Source organism: Sarcophilus harrisii, chromosome 3 (assembly GCF_902635505.1).
Source record: "Sarcophilus harrisii chromosome 3, mSarHar1.11, whole genome shotgun sequence".
Classification (NCBI taxonomy): domain Eukaryota; kingdom Metazoa; phylum Chordata; class Mammalia; order Dasyuromorphia; family Dasyuridae; genus Sarcophilus; species Sarcophilus harrisii.
The window spans coordinates 358147768-358165849 of NC_045428.1; the positions used below are offsets into that span (position 1 = coordinate 358147768).

The following is an 18082-nucleotide window of genomic DNA, read 5'->3' on the forward strand; positions in this document are numbered from 1 at the left end:
TATAGGCAAATCTGATTGTTCAATTTTCAGTGTATTTATACCTTGGCAATCAACATAAACTAAAAATTAGGGTTTTTGTTTCATTGTCTAGGTGAAAAAAAGTGATAGAGAAAATCTGTTTTTTTTTATGTGCATTTTATTGAGGTTTGTATCAAATATATAGTGGAGGTATAAATTTTTTTATTTTATTTTTATTTATTTATTTATTTTAAGATAGAGAAAATCTTTGTTTTCTTTGTTTTTTTTTGTTGTTGTTTTTATGTGAATTTTATTGAGGTTTGTATCAAATATATAGTGGAGGTATAAATTTTTTTATTTTATTTATTTATTTATTTTAAGATAGAGAAAATCTTTGTTTTCTTTGTTTTTTTTTTTGTTTTTATGTGAATTTTATTGAGGTTTGTATCAAATATATAGTGGAGGTATAAATTTTTTTATTTTATTTATTTATTTATTTATTTTAAGATAGAGAAAATCTTTGTTTTCTTTGTTTTTTTTTTGTTTTTATGTGAATTTTATTGAGGTTTGTATCAAATATATAGTGGAGGTATGAATTTTTTTATTTTATTTATTTATTTATTTTAAGATAGAGAAAATCTTTGTTTTCTTTGTTTTTTTTTTTTTTTGTTTTTATGTGAATTTTATTGAGGTTTGTATCAAATATATAGTGGAGGTATAAATTTTTTTATTTCATTTATTTATTTATTTATTTATTTATTTATTTATTTATTTATTTATTTAAAGATAGAGAAAATCTTAACACAAATCAGATTTTAGAGAAACGGGGTGTCATGTTTTGGGTTTTGTTTTTATTTTCTTTAGAAAACATCTGCCAGGATCGGACCCAATGCTCTTGGCACTAGTTATCCACATGATGCCTGATAGTAATAACTAATTCCCTCTTGTCGTTTAACATTCAACGAGGCTTTGATAAATGAGGTTTTTATCAGAGTGCTTTTCACCGCTTTATATTTAATTACATTACAGAATGTTCTAAGGGGAAAAAAAAAAAAAAAAAAAAAAAAAAAAAAACCACTTCGCTGAGCCGAGTTTTTGTTATTCTCGTTATTCTACAACAAAGGCATCCCGAGGATGCTTAGAGTCGGGCTCAGGGGCATCCTGGGAACGGCTAGATGAAGAAAGGCTGGATTCGGAGTAAGAAACTTCGGACAAAAAAACGACCCTTCTCCATTCCCGAGGGCCCTCCTTCTTCAGTAAAGTGAGGGGCAGGACTAAGTGGCAGGAAAGCCCTCCCTAGCTCTCGAGCCATAATCCCGCGCCTTGGCATCACCAGGACACGTGGCGCGCCGCGCCAGGCCCATTGTTTGGCTTTGCTGTTCTTCTCTCCGCCCCTCAAGCGCAGGAAGGACCGGGAAAGGCGCGGATTCCATTGGATGGCGCGGAGGGCTCTCCTTTCGCTCTTCACCCGCCCACCTCAAACGTCGTCCTTCCTTCCGGGCCCCGGAGAAGCAGCTCTATCCAAGCCCCGCCAGAGCCGCCCCCTTGGCCACGGGACGTATTTCCGGCGCCTTGGTGTGACGTAAAGAGGCATGGGCGCCCGGCGGGTGACGTCAGCTCCGGTTGCCGGGGCTGAGTCGGAAGTGTTGAAAGCCCTTGGCCTCGGAGAGTTCCCGGTGCTGCCGCCGCTGGCACCCTCAGGCCCCGGTAAGAAGGAGTGCGTCCGGTGAAGGAGGCGGCGGCGCAGGGACCCTCCGGCAGGATCCATCCCGACCCCCGAGGCCGGGACCCCGCTGCCAGGCGGCTTCCCTGTGCCGGGCTCGGGAGCCCTGCTCTTCCTGCACCCCCACTCGTACTGGGCTTCGATACCGCCCTTTATTAAGGAGGCCTCTGGAGGAGCGACGTGGGGGGGAGGGGGCGTGGGCGCCCCGGAGTCGCGCTCTCCTGACACCCCTCTCTAGGGCATGCCACGCGTGGGGGGCCGGGCAGGGGGCCGGGCGGCGATCTCGGGTCCGACCCGGGCTTGTCGGCGAGACCTGGGTCTCTAGCGCAGGAGGCAGCCGCGGGACTAAGGGTTTGGGGGAGACGCGGGGCGGGCAGCTCCCGGAAAGCGGCTTCGAACCCCGCTTCTGCCGGGCCCTTGCCCTGCGACTTCTCCGCAGCTAGCCTCGAGTGAGGGGGGGAAGCGCCTGCGTGGAGCCGGCTGTTGGGTGGGCTCTTGGTGATCGGGGCCGCGACGCCGCGGCTGCGCCCTTTGCCGGCTGAAGGCAATGCACAGGCTCACTTCGCCTCTCCGCTCCCAGCCCCCCAGGCGGCTTTCCTTGATTTTGTGACCACTCGACTCTGGGCCCCCAAGTGGATCCCATTTGAAACACAGTTGGATTTTCAAGAAGGAGTAACACCGCTTGTTTCACTCTGAGAGGCGTATAGAAATCCCGGTTAAATTGTTCTGGTACACTTTTTGGAGAGAAAGATGGGTAGCCTAAAGCGGCTGATAGACTAAGTGACTTAATGAAAAGAGGCCCCGGATTTGAAATCTGAAGATGTCTGTGTGACCTTAGCACGGTACCTCAGCTTTCAGTTTCCTCCTCTGCCACTTGACAAGAATTTTGCCTAGAGGACCAACACCCAAAGTCCCTCCTGGTTCTAAATCCTGCAACCCTAGAGGAGGTCCTTCTCTCGGCTTGGTTCTTCCCTCACAGGGTTATTGTAACGTAAAACACTTTGTAAACCTTAAAGCACTACATATAAACGTGAGTTATTTTTGGAAAAGGATATTTATCCATGTGGGCACAATTGCAATGAAGGTAGATTTCTGTGAACACATGTAGATGAGGTCCTCATTTTAGGAGTCTTTTTTTTTTTAACAAGTAGTCCACATGTTTCTCTTCTATTTAGACAAGAAGAGATGTCCAAAAAAAATTTTTTTTTGAAAAATATTCACAAAAGCCTGCCCTTTGATACTTGGCAGTATCCCATATCATGAAATAGTACAGTTCATAGACAACTTTTGGTATTAAAAAGTAATGGTTTTTATATTTTTTGGGAATAGAGATGCTTGGATGTATCTAGTCAGAGGGGACAAAACCATTTGAGATATCACTTGGGACCTAGACACTGGTAGTTTTTCAGATAATTTCTTGCATCCATCAGAGAGAGAAATGTATTATTTAGGAGAAAACATGTTCAAAAAGAAGTGCGTTCAAAATTTTCTTAAGGAGTTGTATTTAACCACTTGAGAGCAAAGGCCAACTTTCTTATTTGTCTCCCTAGAACTCAGCACAGTGTCTGCAAATAATAGGTGCTTAAATTTACTGTACCATCTGTTGCAGATGAAAATGGAAAAAAAAAAGTTTCCTTAGAAACTTTTTTAAAAAATAAGAATTTTGTTTCTTTGGTTAATCTCTGAGTAATCATTTATTTATGGATTTTTGTTCTTAGAGAAATACTTTTTCTCCTTTTAGTATATTCTCTTTTAAAAATCATTGAGCAAATAAGTAAACATTTGTTAAGTCCTTTTGATGTGCTTCTAAGGAAAACATTGAATTAGATAATAATGGTGATAATACAGTAATTTGGGTTTGCTCACTATCATATATAAGTAATTGCATTTGACCCTCATAACTACATTGTGAGGTAGAGACTGTAAGCTTCAAACCTAAATCCTCTTGACTCCAAGTTTATTGCTATTAATAATAATGGCTAAGACGTATGTAGCTACAAGGTTTGCAAAACACTGAACTCATTTGATCTTCACAACAGCCCTGAGAGGCAGGTTATTTCTATTTTACAGATGAGGAAACTGAGGCAATCAGCAGTTAAGTGACTTTCTTATGGTTACCCAACTTGTATCTGAGGCAGAATTTGAACCCAATACTTTATCTACTCTACCACCTAACAATACTACCCTTAGCAAAAAGTTCTTACTTAACCCACTGAGTCTGGGATTCCATGACCTTGGGTGGGAAAAAAAATTACATCTTTATCTTCACTAGCCTCTACCTAAAATTTAACACTTTTTTTCAATGACAAATGTAGGCACTTGTTTTGATGTAATGTTAGGGTCCATAAGTTTCACTAGACTGCCAAAAAAGGCAAGAAGAGCTGAGAAAGAGATTAAAGGAATAAGAATAGGTAATGAGGAAGCCAAATTATCACTATTTGCCGATGACATGATGGTATACTTAGAGAACCCCAGAGATTCTGCTAAAAAGTTATTAGAAATAATCCACAACTTTAGCAAAGTTGCTGGTTATAAAATAAACCCACATAAGTCATCAGCATTCTTATATATCACTAGACTGCCAAAAAAGAACTTCATTCTTCCGTACAATAGAATGAGGAATAGGCCTGCCTGCACTTTGGAGAGGTAGCTCAGGCATTGATAGACTGCTGCACTTGAAGAAAAATTCTGATACTGAAGATTATCACCTCTGTGATCTTAGACAAGTCACTTAAACAGGGAGCCCAGATTTCCTTGTCTTTAAAATTAGGGCTTTGGACTTTGTGATCTTGAATTCCCTTTCTCCCTCAAGCTCTACAATTCTGTGATCCTAATTAGCTTAACGTCTAATAAGGGAATAAAATAACCAATACAGATAATTAGAATACATACAATTATGTAATTATAATTTAACTGTAGTAAAGAATTGGAAAGCAAAGTCCAAGAGATGGACGAGTAAGCTTCAAACCTAGATCCTCTTGACTCCAAGTTTAGTGTAAATGTGTGAAGGGTTTGCTTCAGGAGAAATTGAGCTTTAAAGGATATGATGGAAAAAAGTATTAACTGGTAAAAAGAATAATGTGAGCATTGATAGTTAGAAAAGGGTTAATGAAGGAAGAACTGGTGGCAAGGATAGCCCAAGTTTGGTTAGATCATATTCCAGTGTGCAAAACGATAGTATGAGATAAAGCTAACAAGGTAAGAAAGACCAAATTGCTCAGGACTCCAAATGCAGCCAAAAAAAAAATTTAATCTTAGTGGCAACTATTAGGGACCTGCTCAAGGGTAATTTTTGCCAAGGAATAACATGACGAGATATATGTTTTTTTGTTGTTTTTTTTTAAAATTCTGGCAATGGTGTGAGGAATGAATTGGAGAGATTCAATATAAGGAGATGTATAAAGAGGTTATTGAAACACTGTCTAATGTAGGGAAGTAATATACTAGGATGGGTATAGCTTGGAATAGAGAGGAGCAAACATGCTTCATATACTTTTGAGTTAGAATCAATAGAATTTGTAAATGACTGCATTTGAAAAGAGAGGGAGGAAGATGTGTGGAGTTTGAGATACAGTATCTAAGAGTCTGAAAAGAAATGACAAATAGAATAACCATGACGGTACTGTCAAAAGATTCCGGGGATAAGAGCGTGAACAATTGAGTAAATTGCATGATACCTTACACAGGAATCATGATGTCAAAGGAGCAACCAATTTAGATAGAAAATAAGCTTGATTTTGGACATGTTAAGTTTGAGGTGCAAGGATCAATCTTCTCTAGTTGTAGGAGAGCACTACTGCCAATCTTAGGGTTTGTGGAAAAGATGAGCTAGTGGGGGGGGAAAAAAACTAGATTAAAAACCACTTAATTTTCTGGGGCACTAGGAGTTTATATCCTCTCTCTTTCATGGAACATTCTGAAATACCAAAATTAGCTCTATCCCCATTTTTTAAAAATGTTGAGTGACTTGCCTAAGATAACATAACTAGTGAGTCGGGAGAGTGGAGAAGTTGAGCCTTGACTTGGTCTTCTTATATCCAATGACTTTGCTACTACTAAGGTGCTTTTCATCCTTTGTGCTAGAGAAGACTATCAGTACATTAGTCATAAGGAAGCCCAAATAGAGCTAATTTCAAAAAGGCAATAAGGTTTTTGAGATTGTGTTACCTCTTCTGTATTTTGCAGAAACACTAAGTGATGTGCTTTGAAATGTTCATGTAATCCTTGATAGCCTAGAGGTTTTGTTCATAGTTACAGCTAATATTGCAGCAGCATTGTGAGGTTTGCAAAATCCACATATTTCATTGGATCCTCACAAAGGGCTCGTTGTGATAGGAATTTTTTTTTTGTCTTGACATTTGATCTTATTTGATGTAGGGGAGTTTTTGGTGAAGAATCCCTTTTCAATTCAGATTGGTAACTGTTCTCCAACTTACAACCTTAGAACATTCTCAGTAGCACTGAGGAGTTAAGGGGTTTTCCTTGGATCTTTCTAGGGGTAGGAACAACAAGCATTATTATCTCCATTTTACAGCTCAGTTTCAGAGAAGACAAGAAATTTGCCTATGCTAGTAATTATCAGGTGGAATTTGAACCTAGGTTTCTAAAGACTCTAAATCTAGCACTCCACCATGGTGGGCAGCATTCAGTTCATTTTCCTTCTACCCAGAGCATGGCAAATATATCATCCCATAGGCTTCAAGATCTGAGTACCATATAATATTTGGGAAAGCTATTAAGATAATTTCCAGGAATTTCTTTGTGCTTCAAGCAAAGTAGTCTGTCTAGTAGTTTTGAATTTGTCAAAAAGTTAATTGAGATTACATATGGTAGGGAAACAGTATATTAACCTCTCCGCTAATTGTCACTTATTCGTTGTAGTTACGTAATTCATATTACTTTTCCTGTTAATTTATCTCCTATCTCTTCATGAGCTACAAAACTTGTTTAAATTGTATGCAATAATGGATAACACTTACCTGATACACTTGAACCCAGCATCATGCTGAAAAGAAATTTGAGATATCTGCCTAAATTAATCATGCTATTCCTAATGGTATGTGTAAGGTATTCAGGACTGGCATCTCAATATGGGGGCTTGCCCAGCCCTTTTCAGGACCTCTCATCCATTCACTGGTGTCTACCTTCACTCAGCTCTCACTTGTGACTCTTAAGAAACTATAGCATGTGCAGTAGCCGTATCTCACTAAAACCATTTTAGCAGCTGGACTAACCTAGGTTGAGCATGACTGACAAGCCTCAAACCCATTGGTGAGTTGGGGGGATGTCTGTTCTAAGCAGGTGAAAGCTTCCCTCAGGAGAATAACAATTTGTTCCCACAGCCACGAAAGCACCATTGTGGAGCCACCTAGAGCTTGATCTGACCTTGAAGACTCAAAAGTCATCCACTGCATCTCAGGCCATCCCCAATCATCCTAACTTTTGTTTTGCCATTGGACTTCAGTGACTCTGGAAGAGAGAGTGAGGCTTTGTGCAACTTTGCCTCACTTAAACCTACTTCACACATGTCAAGACATGGCCCAAGAGGTCATTGATCCTCTTCAAAAACAAATGATGAACAATAAACAGCTGCTCCTGATTGGCTATCAGCTCAGTTGCAGAAAACATGAGTATAGCTCAGCAAAGCAACTGGTAGAATTGCCATTAAATGTCAAATTATTTATTATTAAACTCCTACTCCTTGAGATGAGGATAAGCCTTTAAATGTCATTAGTATTTTTATGATTCTGCGAATAATACTATCCAAGCTCAAAAAAATGAAAAATAGAACTATTAAACAGTGTTAGACTTGGAATTAGGAAACCTGAGTTTTACTTTCTAGTTTTATAGCCATGAGCAAATCCTGTGCCTTTTCATCCCTGTAAAATGGAAATATATTTATATCTAGTGATTATTAGGAAAACTATAGAAAAAATTAAAGAAAAACTATATTATATATAGTGATTGTTAGGAAAATACTTTATAAACTGAAAAGTATTTTATAAATACAAATTGTTATTGCAAATGCCCCCCTGACTTTCCTTAACCACTTTGAGACTTTTGTCCTTGAGTAAGTTCATTAGCTTTTTTTTTTTTAAAGTTGATATCTGTCATTTCTTTCGCTTCTCTCTCCTTCATGGGCATATGTCTGATCTCTAGCCTTGGTTCAGGTTCTGCTGAAATTTTAGATCCCCAATTGTTGAACAAGTTGTGACACCAGGTCCACTTGACTGCTTCAGAAAGGAAAAATTTGATCAGCAAAATCCTCTCAAATGCAAACTCACTAAATAATCCCAAGTTACCAATCAGTTTCAGGTTATGTAATGGACCTCCCAAAGTTGAATTTATTTATGTCTTTCTTAAATGTAATAAGGAATGATCTAAACATTTTAGTAGGTCTAGAAGACCATTAAACAGTTAAGCCTAGGAGCATGACTGAGAAATAGTAGTTCTTTAATTTTTATTGGGTATCTACCTCTTAACCTGTGTACATAAGAATTGTCATCCTAAGATTATGGTTATCATCCACAGCTCCAGTCCTAGCTCTAGAATCCATTTCCCTCCCTATAACTTTGAGCAAAAATGCTATATTGTCATCATTACTGTAAATGAGTAAGAAGCAGCTTATTCAGACCAATGATGGAGAGTTAATAATTTCTTTTTTTTCCCGTTATTTTTTCTCTTAACCAGATCTTTCTTTTTAATCTGACTTTCCCTTTTCAAAAAGGAGTGGCAAATGCATCTTCTTCTTGATCTCATTTTAGTCTTTCATCTTGAAGCTCAGTCACTTCCTCCAGTAGGTAAATTTGTAGCTATTTTGCCTCCAAATACTTTAAACCTTGAAACACATATCAATCTTGCCTCCAGAATTCTTTCAAATTATGTGTTAAAGAAAAAGGAGAGGGAAAAAAAAGTCAATGGGAACATAACAGCTGTTGTGTGGCTGGCCTGTTCCTGACACCTGCCCTTTCTACAGCCCCTCCCCCAGGTCTGGATGGAGTCTACTTTAAAGTGAAATGACAGACCAGGACAATAACAACAACATCTCCAGTAACCCCTTTGCTGCTCTCTTCAGTTCCCTGGCCGATGCCAAGCACTTTGCAGCGATCCAGAAGGAACAGCTGAAGCAGCAATCTGGTAAGTATATGAGCCAACAGCAGCAGACAAGTTGACCCAGAATGGGAACTTTCCAAATCCAGTGTGCTTGGGGGCCGAAATGAGAAATGGAATTGGAGTTTATAGCAGATAAGAGTTTTTTTCACAAAGGAAAAGAGCCAGGGTTAACAGGTGGCTCCAAAGGGACAGATGCTCATTGTGGACCTAGAGCTGTCAAGCTGTCACTTTTTCTAGTACTGTCAAAAACACCTCACAAAACATCCCAAATTATCTTTTTAACATGATCAGTTGAAGGCGTTTCAGTGTAGGAAACAAGCCATGTGGAGTTGTAGACGGTAATTTATGTAAAGGAAAGCACTCAGAGATTAAAAAACACACACACATACAGCTTGATACAGTAGAAAGAACATTGACTCTAGAGACAAAAGCACCTGAATCCAAAACCTTTCTCTAGTCCTCACTACCCATATGACCCTAAACAAGTCATTTAATAAATTCAGACCTTAATTTCTTCATCTGCAAAACCAGGGGATTGAAGTAAAAGACTACTGTAACTCCTTTCAGCTCTGGAGTCTTACATACTGGCAGAATACAGTTGCTCATGCCCATTAGAAAATGGCCTCTTTGACCCAGACCAGGCATAGGATGACAAGGAATAGAATAGAAAGAATGGACTGATGTTTCTTAATCATTTTAAATGCTCCCATAATTCCCCAAATCCCATGGTGTATTTCCACCAAAATGTGTGTGTGTGTGTGTGTGTGTGTGTGTGTGTGTGTATATATATAACTGAATTTCCATGTTTCATCATTAGTGGAGAAGACTTACTGACACTCTTCCCTTGTTTTTTCATTTCAAGAATGATACTTAACTGAATTATAGGCTCTCTTGTTGAAGGAAAGAAAAGCTTAAACAGGAAGAAAGAGTAACATACAATATGAAGAGGGGAATGAAGTGGTATGAAAAGTAATTAGGATAGAGATTTCTTTTTTCACATGTAATCTTTTTCTACTTTGTATTTTGAAATGTTCTTGAGGAGAGAGGTGTTAAATTCAGAATAATATATATATATATATATATATAAATTAGGAAAGGTTTTTGTGCTAATGTTGAAAAGTTTCAGGGAGATTTTTAAGCTCCTTCCATTGTTTGTTGTTATACTTCTGATGTACTAACTCATCCTTCTCTACATCATATAAGAGATTAGGGTGATTAAAGAGAAGGAAAGAAATTGAGAAATGAAAAACAGAAGAAAATGTAATAATAGAAAAAAAAATATATATATATATATATTGCTTCCTAGTTCTTTGTGACTTGTCTGGTATCAAACTTACTCTGGTAAATAGGAAAATCTTATGTTTATATGCATAAGGAAGCAGTGGTGCTAAGTAGTATTCCCTTTCTAACTATAAGCAAAAGTTAGAAAATCTGAAATTGGGAGCAGGGCAAACAGTAAACAGTGAGAACAGTTCTGGCATGTGCTCTGTTGGGACTACTTCAATTCCCTTGGGTTTATCATGCCATTAGGTCCAACTTGTTTTCCAACAGCAATTAATAGTGTGCCAAAAGCTTTAGCTTCCTGCTCTGAAACTCATTCTTTATAAGCCTTATTATAGAAAAACAGAGCCTGTTCTGAAAGGTCTCCTGGATTTTCAGAATGTGATTCTATCATTTTTTAAGGAAGGATTGACAGGCCTAAATAATTCATAGCTTTTAGTGAATGACACTACTTTTTCAGTCTTCCTATGTGGTACCATATTTGAATGAAGTAGCTTTTTGAGATGGTTTTTAGAAAAGGTATACTTTGATAAGTAACAGATTTAGTTCCAGGATTCTATAGGAAGCTCATAATGCTATTTTTGTAGTGTAAGATACAACTATATTGGGGGAGGGAGAACCTAATCCTTTCTCTTTGTAAATTTGATAGTGGTTACAGTGAAAGTTGGAGTTTGATATTCTGCAATTTACTTGTCCTGCCATGAGACTATTAGTAGTTAAACGATGAATTTAAAATCCCACATTGCCCATTTTTCTTTCTTCTTTTCTCCCTCCTGGTATTGGACTGTTTTCTTCCCTAGAGAAATGTATGTTTACAAGATCAAATTTTCTGGCAGATGAACCCTCAGCTAGCCCAGATGACTCGGATAACAGTGTGTCGGAAAGTTTGGATGACTGTGACTACTCTGTCTCTGAGATTAGCCGATCATTCCGTTCCCAGCAGGAGATATGTGAGCAGCTCAACATCAATCACATGATCCAAAGGATTTTCCTAATCACCCTGGACAACAGTGAGTCATCAACTCTATCTGTGTTCCTAGCTGCCTTATTCTAATCAAATCACAGTTAGATCTTCTTTATGCTCATAGAAAAATATGGTGCTTTTTGGAATAGGGAGTTACATCTCAGAGGAACATCTTATCCAGTGTAGACCCGTTCATCATTCCTTTTTATCCTAACTTCCCTCTCTTTTATCCAAAAACATTGTAAACAGGTAATAGAACTGGATCCTATCTTTGACTTGTAGTTCTTCAGTAACCCATTGTATCCCACTCACTGTAACCCACTCATATCACTTCTTCGTCACCTAAAAAGTGGTCATAATAGATATTCTCATTTCCTTCCTAAAGTTGTCTTGTGCATCCATTACTAAATATGAATGGAACTGTGGCATTCTTTGCTCTACCATGTTCCATCTATGGTGGGATGTCAGAATAATTACTGTTGTCCCATCATGAAAGCTTTTTTAAATGTCATGTTATTATTGGATTTATGACAAGCTAAGGTTCTTTGTAACCAGTGAAAAGATTTTTTTATCTTCAGTTCCCTTAACTTCTTTGCATTTATTTGGATCATGCTTAGATCTCATCTGAGAACTCAAAAATAAGTAGAAACACTGCCACAATTAGCATTCAGAGTAAGAAAGAAGTCTATTCTTAATTAACAGATAAAAACCATTTCCCAGGTGACCCAAGCATGAAAGGTGGAAATGGGATCCCCAGCCGCTGTGTGTATTTGGAGGAACTGGCAGGAGACTTGGACGAACAAGACTGGCTTGATATGGACAACATTGAGCAGGTATTGTTTTTATCTTGTTTTCTGAATGAGAACTAGTCACATGTAATTATGAAAGAAGCTGGATTCTAAGCCCCTACAACTTGTCACTAAGCATTTAAAATATCTCCATGAATTTGTAGTGACCTCAGAAATCACACAGATAAACCTCACATACTGGCTGCTAAGAGTAAGCATAATTACAAAGTTTGATGTAAGAAAAAACAAGTATAGTTGATCAAGTTGGATAGTCTCCCTTGGATATCTTGATGTCCCATGCCAATAATTTCTTTTTTTTTTTTTTTTTTTTTTTTTTTTTGAAAGGGCAGTTTTTTGTTTGTTTTTTTTAATGTGGTTCTGCCCCACTTCTAATTGTCAATTAGTAAATATTTATGAAGTACCTATTATGTGCCAGGCACTGTGCTAAGCCAGGGATACAAAAAGAAGCAAAAGATAGTTCCTCTCCTCAACATAAAAACAAGTTATAAACAAAAGAAATTACATAGATGTTAAGTAGGAAATAATTAACAGAAGGGAGTTCCTAGAATTAAGAGGGGTTAGGATTTTGGTTGGAACTTAGAGGAAGCCAGGGAGATCAGTCATAAGAGGGGCATTTCAAGCATGGGAGCCAAGAGGAGCTATGGTCTGTTCATGGAAAAGGAGGCCACTGTCACCACATCAAAGAGTATGTGTTAGGGAATAAAAATATAACTTGGCTGGAAGGTAAGAGAGACCTACATTGTGAAGGACTTTAAATGCCAAAGCAGAACATTTTGTTTGTGTTCCTGGAGGCAGTAGGAAACCACTACATTAATTAGACAGAATGAGGAAGTGACTTGATTGGAACTATCCTTTTGAAAAATCACTTTAGCAACTAAATAGAGGGTGGATTAGAGGGGAGAAGACTTGGGGCCAGCAGACCCAGCTAAAGGCTACTGCTGCTGTCCAGGTTTAAGGTGATAAAGGCTTACATCAGTGGGGATGGGAGTGCTCAAAGAGAGAAGTGGAGGTGTTCAAGAGATTGCAGATATGAAATCTTCAAACTTTGGCAATAAATTGGTTATGGGTTATTTGAGAAATCCAGGATTACTCATAGGTTGTGAGCCTGGGGAACTAGGAGAATCTTTTCCTCAAAAATCATAGGGAAGATAGGAAGTAGGGAGTGTTTAGTGGGAAAGATAGTGAATTATGTTTTAAATATATTTAGTTTAAGGTGTCAACTGGACATACTAGTTTGAGATGTCTGAAAGGCAGCTGAGAGATTGGGACAGAAAATGTAGATTTGAGAATCATCAGCACAGAGACGTTAATTAAATCCAGGGGAACTTATCAGAAAAAAAAGGAGGGGTCAAGGAAGTTGAGAAGGAAGAAGAGGCCCTTAATTTTGGCAACTAAAAGATCATTAGTAAGAGAGAACAATTTTGATGGAATAATAAGCTATATTGAAAGAAGTTAAGAAGAGAATGCACCATCTAGTTGGTGCAATGGATAGAGTGCTGAGCCTGGAGTCAGGAGGACCTTAGTCCAAATCTGGCCCTAGGAATTTATTAATTGTGTGAGCCTGGACAAGTCTCTGAAGCCTGTTTGCCTCGGTTTCCTTATTTGTAAAATGAGCTGGGGAAGGAAATAGCAAACCACTCCTGTATCATAACCCAAATAAGGTCACAAAGAGACAGAAATGACTGCAACAATAAGAAAAAGGAAGAGAGTGAAAGGCCAAAAAGTGGAGACGCCTATTGTAGATGGCCCCTTCAAGACAATTGTTATGTATACTCTTGAATTAGGTTGGGGTTCCTTTAAGAAACTGTATTTCCTATTGCTCTGTGATTCCTTTCAGATTCCCAGCCCCTCTTGGCTGAGGCATATCCTCCCCAGACAAGTTGTCTTTCCAGGATGCCAGAGCCTTTGATTCAATTACAAATCCTGGTCAAAAAGCATCCCTTTGAATTCCATTAAGAGATCTGGGCTTGTCCCAGCCCCCATTCTGACTTGCTTGAGCTGCCCAGCCCCCACTGATTCTGATATGCTTGGGCTTCCCAACCCTCACTAAGATACCCAATATAATAAACTTCCATCAATTAAAATCTTTGCAGATGGACCTTGGTAGCTCACTCAGCTGCCAGGACTTTCTGTCCATTGAGAAATGCATTCTCAGTGCAAAACTCTATTTTCCATAGATCTACCACTATAGAAGTCAGTCTCTGGTTAAACTGATTTCTATCTAACAATAAACTTTCATTTTGCAACTAATATTTGGGTATGAGTGAATTCTCTCACTCCTAAAATCTGCAGCCCATTTAAAGGGAATTCTTAATAACTCTCTTATAGCCACTAACCTCTAGACCACCAGGAATCAAGACCACTCCAAACCTCATCACTCTGTATGTGTGTATGTATATATAACATTATGTATTACATAATGTAAATATAATTCTATATAACTATTATGAGGAACAAAAGGGCCAAGTAAAGGTTTTTCAGGATGGGGAAGACATAGGCATATTTGTAGGCTGTAAGAAATGAGCAAGAGAGAGGGAAAAGTTGAAAAAAAAGTGAAAAAGAGTGGGGATGACAGACAGGATCTGTTGGAGGAAGTGAGATGGAATGGGATCTCTTGAACAAGTAGAAACCAGGGAATGCTTCCTTTATTAGCATTGGATGCCTCTAGCATTAGAGCTTTAATTGTTTGCAACTTTTTGTAATTTTTCTTGTTGTTCTCATTAGGCCCTCTTTACCCGATTGCTGCTTCAGGATCCAAGCAACCACTTGATTAACATGACCTGTTCCACAACATTAAACCTCTCTGCAGATCGAGATGCAGGGGAAAAGCACATTCTTTGCTACCTTTATTCCTGTTTCCTAAGAGCAAAAGAGGAGGTAGGGGAATGAATGTTTGTTGTGTTTTGTTTTCCTTTGTTTTGTTTGTGAGGTAATTGGGGTTAACTGACTCACCCAGCTAGTAAGTGTTAAGTGTGTGAGACTGCTGCCCCAGAGAATGACTGAGCCCATATTTCTTACAATGTATTCTATCTTTTCTTTTCCACAAATGGCAGCATTTCTTTGTAATGTTCATTTTTCAAAGGTCTCCTGTGTGTAATGTGAAGTCTCTCCTGCTTTATGTGAATTTAGAAAAAAATTTCATTTCCATTAATTATAGGAGAGATCCAATATCTGTATTTTCATTTTCTGAGAATGGCACCACCTTTCTCCCAGTCAGCCAGACTTAAAACTTATGTGATCTCCGACTTTACCACCTCCAGAAAGTTATTGTCTGGACCTTTCTACCTCTTTTATATTTCTTGCATCCATTGCTATTGTTACCACTCTACTCTAGGCCCTCATTATCTCTAACTTGGATTGTTTCAGTCACCCTTTAAGATTACCAAAGTATCAGAAAATCTGCAACCTTGTCCTTACCTCCTTGAATTTCCACCTCTAATATATCTGACATTCCTTCATAAAGAATACTTCATATTACCACCTTCCACTTTTAAAACTTCAATATTTCTTCATTAGGAGATAAAGTCTAGATTTCTTGCCTGGAATTTAAGGTCTTTGGTAATCTAATCCTAACAGCTTTTGTCTCCCATTACTGTCATTTAAAAAGTTATTTAAGTAATTTACCAAGTTGGACTTAACTGTTAAGTGTTATCTGAACACAGCATGTGGTTTTCTGTCTCTCTACTTTTGTTCACTGTTTTTTCCACTTTAAAAATTCCACTTAAAATTCCCTCTTCTCTAATTCCCTTCCTACTGCCAAATTCACCTGTCCAAATCCTTCCTATCCAGTAAACAGCCTTATGTAAATGCCATTTCCTCCATGAATCCTGTTCTCATTTTTCTGCTGTGGACTCTCAAGCTACTCTGTACCTCTTATTTCGCTTAAATAATTTACTTACACTAAATTTTTACATGTTTTTCTTTTTCTATTTTTTTTTAATAAACCCTAAATTCTATAAAAATTTCTATAAAACTTCTATACGATGAATGTTATGCAATCAAAGGCTAGCAAATGTCATAGGAAAGCAGGACTTTGGATCAGTATTATTCTATAAGAAATGATCAGCAAGATGATTTCAGCGAGGTCTGGACAGGCTTACACGAACTGATGCTAAGTGAAATGAGCAGAACCAGGAGGTCATTGTACACAACAACAACAAGATTATATGAAGGTCAATTCTGATGTATGTGGCTGTTTTCAACACTGAAATGACTGAGGACAGTCTCAATGATCTTGAGATGAAAAGAGCCATCAATATCCAGAGAGAGGACTGTGGGAACTGAATGTGGATCACAGCCTAGCATTTTCACTCTTTTTCTTCGTTTGCTTGCATTTTGTTTCTCAATTTTTTTCTTTTTGATCTTATTTTTCTTATACAGCATGATAATTGTATAAATATGCATTCATATTAAAAAAAAAAAAAAAAAAAAAAAAACTTCTTTACAAATTCACTCCAGGTCAAAGTGTCTCAGTTTCTTTTCTCTCCCTTCAGATTACCAAAGTACCAGAAAACCTGTTGCCCTTTGCTGTGAGATGTAGAAACTTAACTGTATCTAATACCCGAACTGTCCTCCTCACCCCAGAGATTTATGTTGACCAGAATGTCTATGATCAGCTAGTAGACCTTTTATTGGAAGCAATTCGAGGGGCTCGTAAGTATGGAAGAGAGATCTAGCAACTAAACCTTTGGGTACCTAGAAATATTAGTCACTTCATGGTCCAGTTGCCATTTTTGGCTCTGGTTAAAGTGAAACAAGAGTGCAAAGTTTTAAAAAATGAATAAATTGTCTTCCTTTCACTGGAGTTTTGTAACTGTCAATTTATAACCTGAATCCGTCAGATTGACTTATTCATAACACCTAGATGAGGTAATCATACTAATTGGGAAGGAGAGGGAAAGAAGAAAAAAAAGGGAAGTGTGGGATAGTTTGGGAAGGTAAAGTTTGGGTAGAGTGCCAAAAATGAGAGGTTTGAAATTGCCATGGATAATAATAGTCTTGGATTTTAGTGGTCAAGTGAACTTAGCATGATGATACTTGGTGTTTTTCCCAAAAAAAGTACAAAAGGAAACAAGAATACTAGCCTTTGGATTTAAATGCTCTTTTAAAAGCCTTTCATGCCTGGTGTTTCAATTGATAATGGACATTTATGTAGTGCTTTAAGAATTGCAAAGTTCTTTCAATCTTATGAGTTAAATAGTGCAAGCATCATTATCCTACATATACATATAATAAATTCATAAATTTAGAGGTGAAAGGGATCCCAGACCATCAAACCCTGTCATTTTTACAGAAGAAACTGAGGCCTAGGGAGGTTAAATGGCTTACCTAGGATCACACAAATAGTGTCACAGGTAGGATATGAACACAGATCCTCTGACTCCAGAACCAGTTTATACTAGATCATGCTGTCTCCAAGGTCAAAGGCTAGCAAATGTCATAGGAAAACAGGATCTTGGATCAGTATGAAGATATATCTGATAATTAGAAAGTGGTCTCAAAAAGCCACTCTATCAATTGTATTAAGTGTATTAATATGCCAAGTACTTGTTAAAATCTGGAGATTATACATACAAGGGCTGACCTATCCTTACTTGTAAAAAGACTTATAGTCTTATGATGGAAACAAGTATATACAGAATAAATATTATGACAATAAACACAAAATCATTTAATACAAAGCAGTTTGGAAAGGAAGGCAGGACCCCAATTAGTTGATGTGAGCAATCAAGAAAATCTTTCTTTAGAAAGTGGCCTTTGAATTGTATTTTAAAGGAAGAGGATGTGACGGATATAAAGGCCTAGGAATGGGAGATGGAATGCTATGTGTGAAGAACCAAGAGAATACTACTTGCTGTGTCATAGAATGAAGGACAGGGAACATTGTTCAGTGAGACTGGACAAATAAGTTAGGGTCAGGTCGTGAAGGTCTTTAAAAGTAGTTTTTATTTTATCCTAAAGACACTATAAAGCCATCATCACAGGGGAGTCATCTGGTCTGTGTATAGGATGGATTGGAATGAGAAGAGAGTTAAAAGCAGGAAAGCCACTTAGGAGACTTTTGCAGTAATCTATTTTATGATGTGATAGATGCTTAAACTATTTTGTTTAAGTGGTAGCTATGTGAGTGGAGAGAAATGTCAAAATCTGACAATTGATTGGATGATGGTAGGGTGAAAGAGAACAAGGAGTTCAGGATAATCCCAAGGTTATAAACCTGTAAGATAATAGTAC

General features: G+C 37.9%; 1 protein-coding gene across 2 annotated transcripts in view; it reads left to right on the forward strand.

Moving 5' to 3' along the window:
- Positions 1-1535: 1535 nt before the first annotated feature.
- The window catches only part of UBE4A (ubiquitination factor E4A), a 36749-nt gene continuing 20202 nt past the window's right edge, over positions 1536-18082 (forward strand). Inside the window, exons 1-6 of one of the 2 annotated variants that reach the window (XM_012544972.3) lie at positions 1536-1665; positions 8658-8818; positions 10876-11085; positions 11760-11872; positions 14573-14725; positions 16342-16501. In XM_012544972.3, the coding sequence (XP_012400426.1) occupies positions 8698-8818; positions 10876-11085; positions 11760-11872; positions 14573-14725; positions 16342-16501 (757 nt within the window). In that variant the 5' untranslated portion in view covers positions 1536-1665; positions 8658-8697. The remainder of the gene's footprint in view (positions 1666-8657; positions 8819-10875; positions 11086-11759; positions 11873-14572; positions 14726-16341; positions 16502-18082) is intronic. The other variant, XM_003764150.4, reaches the window with a different exon arrangement.